Source organism: Anopheles gambiae, chromosome X (assembly GCF_943734735.2).
Source record: "Anopheles gambiae chromosome X, idAnoGambNW_F1_1, whole genome shotgun sequence".
NCBI classification, from domain to species: domain Eukaryota; kingdom Metazoa; phylum Arthropoda; class Insecta; order Diptera; family Culicidae; genus Anopheles; species Anopheles gambiae.
The window spans coordinates 25579137-25597917 of record NC_064600.1 but is presented as its reverse complement, the minus strand read 5'-3'; the positions used below and the strand labels follow the sequence as shown (position 1 = coordinate 25597917).

General features: G+C 39.7%; 1 protein-coding gene across 4 annotated transcripts in view; it reads left to right on the top strand.

Annotated features, from left to right (window-relative positions):
- LOC1278707 (transcription factor kayak) overlaps positions 1 to 8523 on the top strand; it is a 44796-nt gene extending 36273 nt beyond the window's left edge. For all 4 annotated transcript variants that reach the window (XM_318333.6, XM_061647690.1, XM_061647686.1 and 1 more), the window contains one exon: positions 4640 to 8523. In XM_318333.6, coding sequence (XP_318333.6) covers positions 4640 to 5012 — 373 coding nt within the window. In that variant the 3' untranslated portion in view covers positions 5013 to 8523. The remainder of the gene's footprint in view (positions 1 to 4639) is intronic.
- The last annotated feature ends 10258 nt before the right edge of the window (positions 8524 to 18781 follow it).

Here is an 18781-nt window from a genome sequence, read left to right as displayed (position 1 = left end):
TTTTTGACAGTGCGCATCAATTTTTGGCTCGAAGGCATCAATTTTTGACAGTGCGCATCAATTTTTGACTCTAAGGAATCAATTTTTGACAGTGTGCATCAATTTTTGACTCTAACGCACCAATTTTTGACTCTAAGTCATGTATTTTTGACTCTATGGCATCTATTTTTGACATAAGAAAAACGAGACAAATTCACTTTTTTTAGAGGATTAAGTTGGATAAATTAATGTTTATGAGCAAAAGCGCAATTATTGCAACAAAATAAGTTAGTTAATATTTATGTAAGCACCTGTAAAATAATTACAGGGTTTTACAAGTCAGAATAGAATGTCAGCAAAACAATTTCAGAAGCTCAAGATTCACTTTAGCTGTCAAACGTTGTTGTTTCACCGCACCGATGCTATTTTCAATAGCGCAATTTGATTTTTAAATCGCTCAAGTTGTTTTTTTAGAGGCCTTTCGCATCGTTTTGCAAATTCAAACACTCATTTTTAGATTATATGATTGAGATCAATGCTTTTATTCATTTAAGCATTATATTTATGAAATACTACGTATTTATGGTAAAAATGGCGATTTTCTGCGCAAAAAGCTACATAAACATTGTACATGTTTACATACGCAAGTGCTCGTAGCTTTTTGCACAGAAACACTCATTTTTTACAATAAATACGTAATGTTTCATAAATATAACGCTAGAAATGCACTAAATAATTGATTTGTATACAAATAATCTCAAAATTCGTGTTTGAATTTGCAAAACGATGCGAAAGGCCTCTAAAAAAAACAATTTGAGCGATTTAAAAATCAAATTGCGCTATTGAAAATAGCATCGGTGCGGTGAAACAACAACTTTTGACAGCTAAACTGCATCTTGAGCTTCTGAAATTGTTTTGCTGACATTCTATTCTGACTTGTAATACCCTGTATATTTATTTTTTGTTTCTATGTATCATACCATCATGCATGTCTACGTATATCTTTTTAGCATCTTGTTTTCAAGCTTTCAACGCGCTAGCTATAAACCGAATTATAAAGGACCACGAATAAACAGTAGGTGCTTTTGTGTGTATCTTAATGTGTACGTGTTTAAAGCTCTAAAGTTTTTTCGCTCAGTTCATAAACAACTAATTTCTCTAGATTGATAGCAAGATGCAAAGAAATCAATAACAATCAAGAATTATAGTTTTATAGAATTACGTGACGCGACTTGAATAAAATGAAGATACTCCCCAAAGCTTAAACATATTTTTATTTTAAAAGAGTCGCAATTAAAAAGCACGTACTGTATGTGTCAAATGTCAGTGTTGATATTTTGAGTAAAATTTTAGTCCAAACAAACCACGCCGAAAAGGAGAAAACGTTAATACTTTTATAGACCACAAACTATCGAAATTTCGTACAATTTTATTGGCATGGTTTTGGTGATTGGTAAGTGTATCAAAAACTCTTCAATTTGGGCTTCGATTCTAATATATGTAACCTTACTTCCAGCATAAATTGGCATCGAAAAATTCTTCACATCTATCAATACCTACATCAGTTTATCATTTTTAATTTGCGTTGAGTAAAATGGACTTTAATGAAGGCACGAAAAGGAAAAATAACATTACAACAGATGCAGACAGAGAACGTGTGTGCCATTTGCATAACAGCGGAAAGCTCCCCAAAGAAATTTCCGAAATCTTAAACATTAAACATACTACAGTTTTAGCTATTGTGAAAAAATATCGTGAAAAGGGAAATGTCGCCAAAGAGAAAAGGGGTAATCCATCCAAGTCTAAAGTAAGCGAAGAGGCACAGGAATTTATAAAGAGATGGTTGGATGAGGATTGCTGCTTATCCTTAAAGGATATCAAAATTAAGCTTTATAATGAATGCAACCTTTTAGTTAGCACCGCTACTATACAGCGATCGATGAAAGGTTTCAATTTTTCTTTCAAACGCACATCAAGAATACCTGAAAGGAGAAACTGTAACTCTACGATTAGCATAAGGAAAACATATGCTCTGGAGTATATGGCTCACTTAGCTGCGATGCCTGAAGCTAACATAATTTTCATAGATGATGTTGGGTTCAGCGTATCTATGCGATCCGGATACGGTAGAGCTTTGGTAGGAAGGCCTGCGGTTCAAAGGGTACCGTATTTGCGATCCAGGAATATTTCAATTTGTTGTGCCATAAACAAGCATGAGATTGTTGCCTATTCATCCCAACCTTTCCCATTTAACACAGATTCATTTGTAACGTTCTTGGAGGAACTTTTTGACACATTGGCACAAAAAAATATAACAACTGGCGTGCTAGTAATGGACAATGTTCGATTCCATCATTCCGTTAGAAAGAAAGAACTGATCGAAGCTCAAGTAGGGTTCAAAATATTGTTTCTTCCTCCTTATTCTCCATTTTTGAACCCTAGAGAACATAGAGAACATGTTCAGCAAATGGAAGAATATTGTTAAACGAGGAAATCCGGTAAATGAGGAAATGTTAATTGACATGATAGACAACGGAAGTGATATGATTACAAGAACGGATTGTGAAAATCATTTCAGAAACCTGTTTAATTATCTACCGCGTTGCCAGAATGAAGAAGTAATTGAAGATTAGTAACACAGTTGTAAAGATAGAACTATTACTGTTGTGAAATACTTATGTTATTTAGTTTATAAGTTAATTGAATTATATAGAACTTCTTTTTCTTTGACATTAATTGATTTACGTTATTTATTTGTGTTAATGAATCAAATTTATGTATATTTTTATCATAAAGTATAAACCTTGATGCCATGTTACAAAAATTGATGACTTCGAGTCAAACATCGATGCGTTCGAGTCAAAAATTGATGCGCACTGTCAAAAATTGGTGCGTTAGAGTCAAAAATTGATGCGCACTGTCAAAAATTGATGCCTTAGAGACAAAAATTGATTGGCGCTGTCAAAAATCGGTGCCTTGAAGACAAAAATATGTGAGTTAGAGTCAAAATTTAGCGGCAACGACTGTAACAACTGTTAATTTTTCGTATGAGACGCATTTTAGTACAATACCACCACTATTGGTACTAGCACCACTATATATACCACCTACGTTAACCCTATATGCAAAGAAAAAATATTTTTTAGAAACTTTTGAGGTGTTAAAAAGTACATTTAAATAATTATTTTTATAAAACTCTAAAAACCCTAATAAAGTTATACAAATTCTTTTTAAACATAGTTAAAAATAAGTTTCTGTAAAGTCTTTCTAGTATATGTTATTAATATTTTTTAACAAATTTCAAATGCGTTAGTTAGCTCACAAAACCTGCTTTTCGAAGTGTCTTTATAGTTATGGTACGACCATAAATTGATATTTCATAAAAAGGCGTGTGGAAATGTTAAAAAATTTAATAAAATATACAAAGATGTGAAATAGTATTCTGCGCTACTAATACATTCACTATTTTTATCTATCTCTCTTCGACATTTCGGATTTCCCGCAAATTGCGAAAAACGACTGTCCATATAGTTGTGGTAGGCGCTTTCCAACATGTATAAAGCTCTCCAACATCTACTCGTTTGAATATTTGTAGCTTTATCAAATTATCGTATGATACCTCAAACATTTTTATCCTTTGTAGGGGTCAGAGGTGGGTCATCTTCATCATTATAATCCTTATGAAAATTTAACGTGTCCATAATGTATTTATATACTTTGTTTGTGTCCTGTCACAAACGCGTGTAATCATTTTTTTTATTGATTTCAGTTTTTTATTCGTTACAGATGTTTGTAATTCACTGCAAAATATTTGTTGAATGTTCTTCCTGCGAATGGTTATTGATTTAAACTAAGGAATCCTTCATTTTCCTTAGAACATATTGCAGGCAATGTATGATCTAAGACAAGGGACAGATGACACAGTCAGCCAAATAGGATAATTTTTTTCTTCTCGCGTCCTATTTGTCTTGATTGTGTGCATGTTACTATGACAATGGCTATCAAAGTTATAACTAGGATCGCGAACGAAATGGTTAAACATTAATAGTTGCTAAATATTCATCGGAGTCGTTATAAATGTCTCCAATTTGGCATCGCGAACGCATCGAGTACATTTGTTAATTTTAACGACTGGTCCTAGGCCGTCGTTAAACCAACGATCTTCAAGAGTGTATGTGATGTATGTGAATTAACAGTCTTTTATTTATACTTATCGAATTTATTCGCTGTGTTTGCTTATATACGCTATCGAGCAGTCGTTAACTGTTTTGACGATCGATTATTTTAACAAGAATGAACAACAAATGAAGTCGGTTAAAGCAAAATGAACTTTATACGACTTGTAATATGTGTTATTTTATTCGCGATGCCGGCTTATATTAGCATAAACTTCATTCCTCTGCGATTCGTAGCCTTGTGATTAAATTCAATACTCAATTGTATATTATTGATGTGCAGGGGTTTAATGACTAAACCGCTGACAAAGAACTTTTGCGTTATATTCTTTCAATGGTTATTATTTTTTATTATAAACTCGATTTGGATAGTTATATTGTCTTGTTCAAAAGCTGATATATTGCTAGCCAATAGTACAGCACTGATCCGTCAAACGTACATTGCAATATTGAGTAATAACGAATAATTCTTTTCTTATTTTCAGACTAAAAATTTCAAATACACACACCGAGAGTCTTGAAACGCCGACACCGACTAGCAGTGGCTTCATTCCCCTCGTAGGCGTTAGTTTCGCTGGTACCAAACCATCAAATGAAGCAAGTGGTAGTCGCCCTACACGTCCAGATAGCTTAGATGTAAAGTCAGCTGCACAATATCCATTAATCGCTAGAATTGACGCTGGAGGATCGGTTGGAATGTCGACACCATCGAGTGGACTGTTTAACTTCGATAGTCTGATGGAGGGTGGTACGGGATTAACACCGATAGCAGCCCCGATCAGTTTTCCATCCAACCGAAATCCCTTGGAGCTTATTACACCAACCAGTACAGAACCATCGAAACTATGTAGTCTATAGTGCAATATTAGCCAGCATCTCGAAAGAAATGGTTAAAAATTAACAGTCTTTAAAATTGCTGGACATTGGCATCGCGAATGCATTGAGTTCATTTGTTAATTTTAAGGACTAGTCCTAGACCTTCGTTAAACAAACGATCGTTAACAGTGAATATCAGCGATCGGCAAACTGTTGTGGTGGAGGGCCAAATTTATTTAATCATCGAAAGCTGTTGGCCAGGAGAATACAGGATTTTTACAACGATATTATGAATTTGTAACATTTTTGAAACAAAATAATTCATATTTAAACGATCAAAACAACAAAGCAAGAGTAATGTCGCTTCTTGATGAACCGTTCCTCATATACTACAAAATAATTGGGGATATTTTGGGGATGATATAAAACCCTTTACGGTCGAAAAAATATTGAGGCTAACGTACTTGACAAATTCACCAACATTTCACCAAGCACCAAAAACTATTTAATGCTTTACGAATAACTAATGCCATGCCAGACAAACTGATTAATATCTGATACCTTTCAAAACATACTTCTTGAACATGGTTGTACTCTTAGAAAGCGTTGTACTCGTAAAAACAACAATTTTTTTTTATTTTAATAATCGTTCCAATTTTAAAATGGAAAGGACCATTGTCATGTAGAAACAATGTTACAGGGTTTCGAATCATATAAGGGAATAGTTAAATCACTTAGGGGAATGTTGCAAATCGGTAGGGGAATATTGCATGCAAGCTGTGGATGTTTGCAATCACTTAGGGGAGTTGTGCAATCGATTAGGGGAATGTTGCAAGCGTGCCAGACTGTGGGTGCCGCTGTAAATACCTTAAAATATTTTCGTCAATCTTACTAACTTATCATGTTTAATTATGGCTCCGCAGCAGGATTTATTTAGTTTATCATGTGTACAGCAGAATCCCACACGAAAACAACTCCAAACGATGTTAAAAAAAAAAAAAAAACATCATCGGTATCAATTCGTAGCTTTTTACACCGGCACCCACAGTCTGATGACAGCTCCACAGTACGCTTGCAACATTCCCCTAATCGATTGCACAACTCCCCTAAGTGATTGCAAACATCCACAGCTTGCTTGCAACATTCCCCTACCGATTTGGAACATTCCCCTAAGTGGTTGAACTATTCCCTTATATGATTCGAAACCCTGTAATGAAATATACAGGAAATTTAACCTTGAGTTCCATCATTTTGATTAGTCCGTCAATCGATAGTTAAATTTGGAAGAATTCGACGGTATGAAATATCATATTAAAAGATGTTCAGTATGTTTTATAGTAATAGGTTCTTTCTATCTTTCAAAATCTTCTATCTGGCATTTATTTTTCGCGGTCCAGATTGAATGTCGCGGTGGGTCAGACTTTTCGACCGCTGGCGTACGTGATACAAATGAATAGTCGTTTTTTGTGCTGCTCGACTTTGTTTAACCTATTGCCGCGAAAAAGATGGCCCTTACACAATCGCGAAAAATTAACAATCGTTAAAAATTAACCAGAGTCGTTAAAATTGCTCGAATTTGGCATCACGAACGCATTGAGTTCTTTTGTTAATTTTTTCGAGTCTAGACCGTTGTTAAATAAACGATCACTAAGAGTGTATGCGATACTAATTAACAGTCGTTTAATTATAATGCTCGAATTTATTCCCTGTGTTTTTTTTTTATGTGTCGTTGAGCAGTGGTTAAATATTTGCAAATGTTAAATGTTTGCCACGATATTGAGCAGTGGTTAAATGTTTGCAAAAACAAACGCATGAATGAACAACTAATGAACTCTGTTAAAGCAAAATGAACCTTAAAAGAATGTTAATATGTGTCATTTTTTCGCGATGTCGGCTAATGTTCAAAAGCGACTTAACATTGTTTATTTAGGCCCGAAAACGGTGTAAAATGTGTCTATTGCTTCGCGATACCGGTTGTGAATTCATAGTTAAACAATTGTTTTTTTTCTCATCACAATTTATTTTGATCTATTTTGTAGTTGGGTAAGGATTAGTCTTCGATTAGCCTGAAAAAGCGTATTTTTGTCGTAATTTTTGTCTTTTGTTTGCTATCAAAATTATTTAATGATTCGTTTCAGATTGCTGAGATAACATATTTAAGAATAAATTAACTATTGAATGTAAATTACTCGAAGGTTTAAGGTTTCAGTTCTTGTTTCAACTATGGGTTTGATCATTCAAATGTCAATGAACAATTGCAATTACAGCTTAATTAAAATTCATTAAATTATAGCTTTCAATAAATTAATTGGTTAAGCAATACGGCCTCGCCTTTCAATGTTTAAAAAAATCACATATTTTTGACACGTGTTGAATACTATAGATAAAAGGCATGTAGCAGAATTTATTAATTGTATCACCGTGTTGAACGGCACCTGAACGATTGGGTTTAATTTTCCGTTATTTCAAATTAATATGTTATTTAATTTCATCCTTCAACTTCATCGGAGCGCTTCAATGGTACAATCGTTAACTCGAACGACTCAATATGACCGTCATGGGTTCAAGCCTAGAATATACCGTCCTTCCGTAGCAAGGATTGACTATCCGGCTGCGTGATAATGAATTAAGTCTCGCAAGCCTATATAGTCCGGCATGTCCGCGTAAGACGTTACTCCAAATACAAGATGAAGAATTAAATTCATCTTCTTATCTTCTTCTTATCAATAAAAATGAAAGGCTTTTTTGTATCGTATTTGTCTGTATGTACTGTATGTTTTACATTAAGATATAACTAAAACGTTGATTTGAGCCAATTAAGCTACATAGACAGTTTATAGTAGTATAGGATATGATTTTTTGTGCTCCTTTAACCCCTACATCCCCTTCTTCCGCTACCCTTTCACTTTTTTTGACAGTTTCATCAAGATATATTGATGTGAATATTTTGTTAAAAATGAAGCACCCTACCGATTTTGCTGAAATTTGGAGAGAAGATGCCTTATGGTGCAACAATACACTGAGAAAAAGGCTTATCCATTCCGGATAAGGGAAGGTGATTAAAATTTAAAGTTTAAAATAATAGTTCTACCTAAAAACACTCTATCCTCTTATTCAACCTTTGTTTCTCTTTTAATCCTTGAACATGCTATATCTACACTTTCTGTTGAAATGCCTGAACCTTATCCTGCAGCAACGCCACCTCTAACTGTTATGAGTAACCGTGCCGACAAACCGCGTGTCCTTTATTATGGCATGCGGAATGTAAATAAGCTAAATGACAGGAGATAGGTTTAGACATTTAGATAGGGTGACAAGATCGATCTTCGAATTTCGAACATTTAAGAAAGGGCAACGTTCGCTGCGTAACGCGATGGCGCAACGGCCATCGCCGGAAAAAAGGGATAAATACACCGTGCGCAGAACAAACGGTCTCTTTAAAAGTTAGCGAACGATAGATCGCGTTTTTTTAAAACTACTGAAATCTAAGCTTGTCTTTTTATAATCGGTTGGTCCGTTTTTAAATATATTGAAGATTAGTACGTTAGTGAAACGGTCGTTATATTTTGTTCGCAGCCGTCGAGGAGCCGACGGAGTTGCATTTGCAACACTAACATTTATGCTCATTACACATTTTGCACTTAATATATTTCTTATTCTTATTTGGCGCAAAAACGGTTCTGTATTGAAGGCCTGCGTACATCATTCACGGGCGAGGCGTGGTGATTGATTTGAGAAGAAATGTTGTGTGTCAGGGCTTTTTTTTTGTGCAAGAATATTAGTGTTTGATTTTGATTGCAACATCTCGAAAGATGTGTTTAAATATTGTCACTTATATACAGGTGTGAAATATATTCACGAAAAGGGGCTGGCTGCGATATTTGGTGGAAATTTGAATAAGAAAGTGTACACCTCTATCGCTGGTCGGTTTGCAACTGCCCGCTGCGCAAATTCGAGCAGTTTCCTGCGCAGGAAATGTACCAAAATCTCCCGCTGTGCAAAGCGACGGAAGAAATCATGGCGTTCTGAGAATTTTCTCATGCCATCTTTTTCCCTCCAACGGCAAATTTGTCAAGCAGCTCGTCGAGCTACCCGTCCCTTGCTCCGCTTCATACCCCTCGCCTGAGCGATCTGTCGAAGGTTTGGATGTGTTGGTGCGTCAGACGGCCAATCGCTGTCAGCCGTCGTCCGTGCTTTTTCCCTCCATAGCGCTATCTCTTTCCCGCGTGTGGTCAATGCTCGCGAGCTGTTATGGCGCTTAAAAAACCGTTAACACACATTGGAGTGATGCATTTGAATTTTCACAAATCAAACCAAAAAAGCGCAATGAGTTCAAACGCTGCCACGTAAAAATGACTAAGGAATCGCCAGCTCACGCGCCGAACTCTAATTCGCATTAACACGTTCATCTTGGCGCTGAGTTTCATCAGCTTTCCGTTCCGTCGGCATCAAGAACGCAAGCTGATTGTGAAACCGGCACACTGGAAAGTTCACTGGCAGTCCCTGGGGCCTGCCATCGAACTGAACGTGTAAAGCATTAAGCATAACTTTGTTACACTAAACTTTTTTGCTTTCGTATGAAGTAGATTACACAGATATGCTGAGCCATCTGCGCACCGGTGTAAGCGTGCGTGTGTGTGCAACACTTTCGCCAAATGCAATTTCTTCCGGAATGTTATGATCCATCGGTCAAAGAAAAGAACGTGTTCATGACAAAGGCGGACTAGGGGAATCGGGGGCCCTAGGCGGAAAGACGAGTTGAGGTCCCTGTAAATGGTAACTGATGACTGGGAGGAGGGGGTAGTGGCACACAGCTGTTGGGAGATTGAACAGTATACTTTAATTGCCAGCGGAGGAAGGGGTGGCCATCCAAACTTACGATCATCGGTCATAGGCCCTAAAATTTTTGCCAACATAGGTGAAGGGGGGGGGGGGGGAGGGAGGCGGTGGAAATGGGGCCCAGCAACCATCTTTCCGGGGGCCCTTGTCGCTAATACTCTGTTCACTTGTAGACATACGGCATACTATAGACTAAAGATCTTCGGCGACCACCTAGTCCGTCTATCGTTAGATCCGCCGCTGGTTCATGATGGTGTTTTGTTGTTGAGGAGGTGCATCCTTCCTCCTGCCTGCTGCGTATGCACCGGGCAGCAGACAGTGTGGCAGTAAGCAAGTTGCACGCTGGATAGGAGCGGGCCCGCGTCACCGCCATCATTCCGCACATCTGCATGTCCGTCGTGGGTTCTAACCGCGTATGAACCTATTGAAATTATAGTAAGCCGTATTTGGGTTATGAGTAATATAATCATAGTAACCTATGAATTTGTGTAGTTATAAGTTTTGGTATGAAATACAATTCATTCTGTTTCTAACCGTACACCAAGCTGGTTGACTTCACTACTTCCAATAGGTTATGGGCCCAGAACCCAGAAGCGTACAGTGATTGAAGCAGAATCTTTTCGCCGTTATTCCGAAGAAGTTTTAAGATGAACCCGAACTCCACTGGATCCTCAAGCGCTGCAGGTAGTAGCATTTCAACATCAAGTCTTCCTGGCATAGAACGACTCATCGGGAGAGAAAATTGGGAAACATGGAAGTTTGCCGTGCAAACGTTCCTGGAACTTGAAGATCTCTGGTGTGCAGTAAAGCCGAAGAAAAACGACGATGGAAGCTACGAATCCGTCGATACAGCAAAGGATCGAAAGGCACGAGCGAAAATCATCTTACTTCTTGAACCAGTGAACTACGTTCATGTGAAGGAAGCGACAACAGCGAAAGAAGTTTGGTCCAAACTAGAAAAGGCTTTCGAAGACTCTGGCCTCACAAGACGAGTCGGATTGTTGCATAAATTAATCAAGACAGATCTAGAATTATGCGATTCTATGTCGGATTATGTTAATCGTATTGTATCAACGGCTCATCAACTGAATGGAATTGGTTTCCCGATTTCAGAGGAGTGGGTCGGAAATCTATTACTGGCTGGATTAACAGAACAGTATCGCCCAATGATCATGGCCCTTGAAAACTCCGGTATTGTCATCACTGGGGACATCATGAAAACGAAACTTCTACAAGAGGTTCCTCCCACATCAGTTGAACCTGCGTTTGCGGCAAGGACGAAGCACGTTAATGCTGGTAAGCAAACTAAAAAATCGAATACAGCTAAGGGTCGAAATACATTTTCGAAATGTCGAAAATGTTCGAAATTTGGCCATATAGCGAAGGATTGCTACAGCACGAAGGGAAACGATTCGTTCTGTGTAGTGCTTTCTACGTGTGGATCGAAGGAATACGGAAAATGGTATTTCGATTCCGAAGCAAGTGTCCACATGACGAACAATAGCGATTTTTTGATGCATGCGAAAACATCTAGTGGAACTGTGGTAGCAGCCAACGGGGAGAACATGCAAATCACCGCGAAGGGATCCTGTGTTTTGAAACCTTCGTGCCAAAAAGGTGAAATTCCCGTTGATGACGTGCAGCTAATCCCGAATCTATCCGTGAACCTTTTATCGGTAAATCAAATTGTGAAAAAAGGCTACTCCGTTACGTTCACCAATGAAGGATGCGAAGTGGTTAACCGAAACGGCGATATCATTGCTACTGGTAGCCATGACAACGATCTGTTCAAGCTTGACGAACGTAAAGAAGGTGAGAAAACCGCGTTGACAGTTTCTTCACCAGGGAGCTTGGAACTATGGCATCAAAGTATGGGCCATCTTAACATCAACGGTGTCCGAAGCCTTGCGAATGGAATAGTGACTGGCGTGAATATTGTTGGAGATACCATGGCCGATTGCAAAGAATGTCCAATGGGCAAACATAGCCGTCAACCTTTTAGCAAGATAGGATCGCGGGCGGCTGAAATACTCGATTTGGTTCATTCTGACATTTGCGGGCCGATGGAAGTCAAATCTCTAGGAGGAAGCCGATATTATATTGTATTTGTGGATGACAAATCACGCCGGATGTGGACATATTTCATGAAATCCAAGTCGGAAGCTGAGGTAAACAAAATTTTCCAGGATTTTCACAAGATGGTAGAACGGCAATCTGGACGAAAATTGAAGGTACTCAGAACAGACAATGGAAAAGAATATGTCAACACAGGGTTCACAATCTACTTAAAGAAGCACGGCATTGTTCATCAAACATCCAACGCATACACTCCGGAACAAAATGGCATGGCCGAACGAGCGAATAGGTCGATTGTGGAGCGTGCAAGGTGCATGTTACACATGGCAAAACTTTCTAAAAGTTTTTGGGCGGAAGCTGTGGCTGCTGCTGTGTACCTTCTGAATCGTTCTCCAACCAAAGGCCATAATGTTACTCCGCAGGAAGCGTGGTCTGGTAAGAAACCTAACTTGTCCCATATTCTGATCTTTGGTACTAGAGCGATGAAATTTATTCCGAAGCAATATCGCAAGAAGTGGGACGCTAAATCAGAAGAGTGCATTCTGACCGGTTTCGATGAGTTTACCAAAGGGTATAGATTGTACAACATCAGATCGAAGAAAGTAACAGTCAGTCGTGAAGTAAATTTCATTAATGAAGGTGTTGCTGTTCCTATCCAAGAAAAATCAAGCAGAAGGCATATGATTCTCCTTGAACATGAAGAGACAGTTTCTCTTTCACCGAATGCTACATCACAAATGGAGGCAGTTTTGAGTGAAAATGAGGACGAGGACAGCGACAGCGAATACTTCACGGACGCGAACAATGAAACTTCTGAAGATACCGATGGAACTAGTAACGAATTTGACGAAACAGTGGTCGATAATGATGCAGCTGTGAACAGCGAACCTATCGTTATACCAACTCAATCGCAAATCCTGAGGCGAAGCAGTCGGACGCGTAAAATCCCAGAGAGGTATAATGATTTTATAATCCCACATGGCTCTGGTCTTTTCAGCAATGTTACCAGTTCAAAGATCATGTGCAGCAATTCAAGCGAGGATCCAATCACACACCAGGATGCAATGTCGCGTAGCGATTCAGAACGTTGGAAAGTAGCGATGCAAGAAGAATATCAAGCGTTGATTGACAACAGCACATGGAGATTGACAACTCTTCCAGAAGGTAGGAAAGCAATCAAATGTAAATGGGTGTTTAAGACAAAACACGATGCGGCTGGAAAAGTCAACCGCTACAAGGCGCGATTGGTGATAAAGGGATATTCTCAGCGAAAGGGGGTAGATTATAACGAAACATATTCACCCGTAGTTCGTCATAGTTCCCTGAGATATTTATTTGCTCTAGCGGCCAGAGATAATCTTTTGGTGGATCAGATGGATGCGATAACTGCTTTTCTACAAGGAGATTTGGAAGAGGAGATATACATGGAGCAACCACCGTGTTTTGAGCAGCCTGGCAAGCAAAACATGGTATGTCGATTGAACAAAGCGTTGTACGGACTAAAACAATCAAGTCGTGTCTGGAATACGAAGCTAGGTGCAGTACTGAAACAACTGGGTTTGGAGCAATCGAAGTATGATTCATGTTTATATTTCTATAATGGCAATGAAAATATGCTGTTTGTAGCCATTTATGTGGACGATTTAATGATTTTTAGTAATAATGAAGAAATGAAGAATCAGCTGAAGACGAAATTGAGCAGCATGTTCCGGATGAAGGATTTGGGACCAGCTAAACATTGTTTAGGGATTCGTGTGAATTATTTAAATGACGGAATTGCACTTAACCAGGAAGCCTACATAGAAACTATCCTATCCCGGTTCAAAATGCAAGACTGCAAAGCTGTTGCTACTCCTATGAACTCTTCCATAAAGCTAACTAAGGAAATGTCGCCACAGACAGAAGAAGAAAAGGAAGAGATGTCAGCGGTGCCTTTTCAAGAGGCTGTAGGTTGCCTGATGTACCTAGCTCAATGCACCAGACCAGATATCCTGTTTGCAGTTAATCAGCTGAGCCGATACAACAATAATCCTGGATCGCGTCACTGGCAAGCTGTAAAACATCTTATGCGATATTTAAGAGGAACGGCATTGATGAAACTCAAATATTACAGAAAAGGTAACGAACAAATAACTGGATATTCAGATGCTGATTGGGCCGCTGATACAGAAGATAGGAAATCCACCAGTGGATATATTTTCTTGATGCAAGGAGGAGCGGTGTCATGGTGTTGCAAACGACAACCAACTGTTGCATTATCAACCTGCGAGGCGGAATACATGGCATTGTCAGCAACGGTACAAGAAGCATCGTGGTGGAAAGGATTGTTATAACAATTTGGTAAGAAGCAATCGATTCAGATATTTTGTGATAACCAGAGCACTATCTGTATTGCAAAAAATGACGAACGAAGCATATCGATATAAGACATCATTACATCAGGGATGCTTTGGATCGAAATGTTGTGAATCTCCATTACATTAACACTGAAGAACAAGTTGCAGATGGTCTTACAAAAGCATTACAACGAATCAAACAAGAACGTAATCGACGATCTATGGGAATTACACAACAATCGGCTTAAGTAGGAGTATTGAAATTATAGTAAGCCGTATTTGGGTTATGAGTAATTTAATCATAGTAATCTATGAATTTGTGTAGTTATAAGTTTTGGTATGAAATACAATTCATTCTGTTTCTAACCGTACACCAAGCTGGTTGACTTCACTACTTCCAATAGAACCGTCCGCCGTAGCAAGAACTAAGTTCCCCTAAGTACCCTAAGTAAACTAAGTCAAGTCCTGAAAAGGCCAACATGATCGCGTAGGCCGTAATGACAAGAATAATAAGAAAAAGAACTTTGAAGCGCCGTGGCGCGACTAATGCACGGAATACACTAGACCAAAGGACATGAACCTACCGAGCCGAACCCATTCCAAGGCATTGACGGTCAATCGGCGTCATGATACCGACTCTAAGCCAACAAGCCGCCAGATTCTGGACGGACAGGTGCAGCACCATACGCTCGCCATAATAAACAAATCCAGAATCCTCTTTTGTATGAATTCAATTCAAGTTTTGTTTCCACTAACCTACCTGAATTGGAAAGAAATTTTCTGCATATCACATGCACGTTTGCTTCGATCGTGTGTCTTTTGATACCCCCAACAGTAGATCCGGTCGCAAAGATGGTGGTGTCAATCCAATGGTTGTGTTCCCAGGTGACAACTGTTCTACATTTTTAGCTTAAACTCCTCTTGAACAGCTCGATTTAACCCATTGCCTCATATAAACGCTTGAAAACATGGCTGTGTGAGTGAACAATGATGTGTTCAAGCGTTGAAGTTTATGTCAGAACTTCGGTAGAGGCCAGACAAACAAGAAGCTTCTAGTTTCGTCCTTGGTGTACAACAACCAAAACACGATCCCGGGAGTATCAGAATAGCGGGGAAACGCATGGACCAACAAAACAACATGAAAAGTGTTTTATAATAAACTTTTTGTTTGATATGGCTTGAAGAGTACGAATGTTTTCTTCAAGTTTGGTAGCTTGTGCACAACGTGATGACAATTCTTAAAATGGCACCAGAAAAAAACGCTGGGAACCCAAGTGACATTTTCGAGCAGATAGTTAGCGTTTTTCGAGTTGCTGGAAGCTTAAAGATCAGGCTTAAAACTGGCTTAAAGAGCAAGCGATATACCAGAGTTTAAGCTTATTTTAACAGTTGAAACGACAGAGTGAAGCGTTTTTTCTGGTGTCATTTTAAGAAACAAAAAGTTTATTATAAAACACTTTTCATGTTGTTTTGTTGGTCCATGCAGTGCGTGGTCGCGTTCGCGCTTTCGTGGGTGCGTGCTCGCGTGCGCGCGTACGTGTATGCGTGCGTGCGTATGTGTGTGTGTATGCGTGCGTGCGGAAACCCCAAAACTGTTTGATTCTGATGCGTACATTTTCATCCGTTGCGACTACAAAGTCCATACATTTTCGATCTCGCTACCTGAGAGACAACACAACCATTGGATTGACAGCACCATCTTTGCGACCGGCTCTGCTGTTGGGGGTATCAAAAGACACACGATCGAAGCAAACGTGCGTGTGATATGTTGCACATTTATTTCCAATTCAGCTAGCGGACGCAAGTGGAAACAACATTTTGAATTGAATCCATACAAAAGAGGATTCTGGATTTGTTTATTACGGTGCGCGTATGGTGCTGCACCTGTCCGTCCAGAATCTGGTGGCTTGTTGGTTTGGAGTAGTTATCATGACTCCGGTTGACCGGCAATGCCTTGGAATGGGTTCGGATCGGTAGGTTCATGTTTTGGTCGAGTGCATTCCGTGTATTTGTCGCGCCACAGCGGTAGACCCGGCAGCACCAAAGTCAAAACAAAAACCTTCCCCGGGTGTGGACTGCTATGCTAAGTTCTTCTTATTATTATTATTATCATTATTGGCGTAATGGCCTACGCGATCATGCTGGCCTTTTCAGGACTTGAGTACCACGTAGCCGGATAGTCACCTCTTGCTACGGCGGACGGTTTATACGCGGTTAGAACCCACGACGGGCATGCATATGTGCGGAATGATGGCGTTGCCGCGCGACCGTTCCTATCCAGCGGGTAACTTCCATACTGCCACACTGTCTCCTGCTCGATGCATACACTGCAGGCAGGGAGAAGGATGCACCTCCACGATAAAAAATAACACCGTCATGAACCAGCGGCGAACCTAACGGTAGGCGGACTAGGCGGTCGCCGATGATCTCTAGTCTGTAGTATGCCGTATGTCTACAATTGGACAGAGTATTAGCGATAAGGGCCCCCGGAAAGATGGTCGTTGGGGCTCCGTGGCTGAAGAACCATTTGCACCTCCCCTTCCCCCATGGCTACTACAATTTAAGGGCCTGTGACCGATGATCATAGGGGTCCCATGGCCACCCCCCCTCCCCCCCATCCGCCGGCAATTTAAGTATACCGTTCAATCTTCCAACAGCTGTGTGCCAGTACCCCCTGCTCCCGGTCATCAGTTACCATTTACAGGGGCCTCAATTCGTCTTTCCGCCTTTCATAAACACCTTCCTTTCTTTGACCGATGGATCATAACATTCCGGAAGAAAACACATTTGGCGAAAGTGTTGCACACACACGCACGCTCACACCCACGCGCAGATGGCTCAGGATATCTATGTAGTCTACTGCATACGAAAGCAAAAGCTTAGGGTAACAAAGTTATGCTTAATGCTTAACACGTTCAGCACGATGACATGTCCCAGGGACTACCAGTGAACTTTCCAGAATGCTGGTTTCACAATCAGCTTGCGTTCTTGATGCTGTCGGAACGGAAAGTTGATGAAAATCAGCGCCGGGCTGAACGTGTCAATGCGAATTAGAGTTCAGCGCGTTGCACAGCAAACCCTCCTGCGTAAACTAGCGATACCTTAGTCATTTTTATATTGCAGTGTTTGAACTCATTGCGCTTTTTTGGTTTGATTTGTGAAAATGCAACTTCATCGCCGCAATTTTTGTTAACGGCATTTTTTAAGCGCCACAACAGCTCGCGAGCATTGACCACACGCGAGAAAGAGATGGCGCTATGGAGGGAAAAAGCACGGACGACGGCTGACAGCGATTGGCCGTCTGACGCACCAACACATCCAAACCTTCGACAGATCGCTCAGGCGAGGGGTATGAGGTGGAGCCAGGGACGGGAAGCTCGACGAGCTGCTTGACAAATTTGCCGTTGGAGCAAGGTGGAATGTATAACGAGGTGTAGTTATAGCGCTTTTGGCGATCCCCCCCCTGGGCTCCGATTTTGACAGATGGTTTTCCGCTGGTATATGTATTGATGGGTTTTTTTACGTTTTGCATGGTCCATATTTGGTGGAGATCAATTTGGGTGAATATTTTAGTTGATTAGAACACAGCCCGTGATTTCCAATGAAAATATTCCTTGGAGAACTTGAAACGTTCGCCAAACGCGGATAACTAACTGTCAGTTTTCTTCGTCGATTCTTCTTCCACCTAGCTGTCAAAACGGGCTTATAACTTGACCTGTTATATTTACGGTCCTTGCGTTGGAGGGAAAAAGATGGCATGAGAAAATTCTCCGAACGCCTTGATTTCTTCCGTCGCTTTGCGCAGCGGGTAGTTTCCTAACGCTTTGTTTCATGTACAATTCAAATTTAAGTTCGAAAATAATTATCCAAATTCAAACATTCTGGCCACCAAAGAAGAACTTCTCGAAATTTCATGCTAAATATAAATTTAAAAATGAGTTCATAAAAGAGTTTGACTCTTGAACCTGACGCTTATCTCCTATCATACTGCTCGTGGGTGTAGATGTGTGAATGTGTGTTGCGTGTATCTTGTTCTGTGATTGCCATGAATGCGAAATGTAAACAATAGCCGGCATCGCGAATAAATGAACACATTTTAACAGTCGTTTAAAGTTCATTTTGGTTTAACCGAGTGCATTTGTTGTTCATTCCTGTTAAAATAAACGATCGTCAAAACAGTTAACGACTGCTCGAAATGGCATATAGGCAAACACGGGGAAAAAATTCAAGCAGTATAATTAAACTACTGTTAATTTGTATCGCATACGCTCTTGACGATCATTTGTTTAACAACGGCATAGGACCACTCGTTAAAATTAACAAATGAATTCAATACGTTCGCGATGCCAAATTCTAGCAATTTTTAACGACTCTGGTTAATTTTTAACGACTGTTAATTTTAAACCATTTCTTTCGCGATGCCAGCTAATAGCTTCGAAGGCATCGCGAACGAAATGGTTTTTAAATTAACAGTCGTTAAAAATTAACCAGAGTCGTTAAAAAATGCTAGAATTTGGCATCGTGAACGCGAGTTTATTTGTTAATTTTAACGACTGGTCC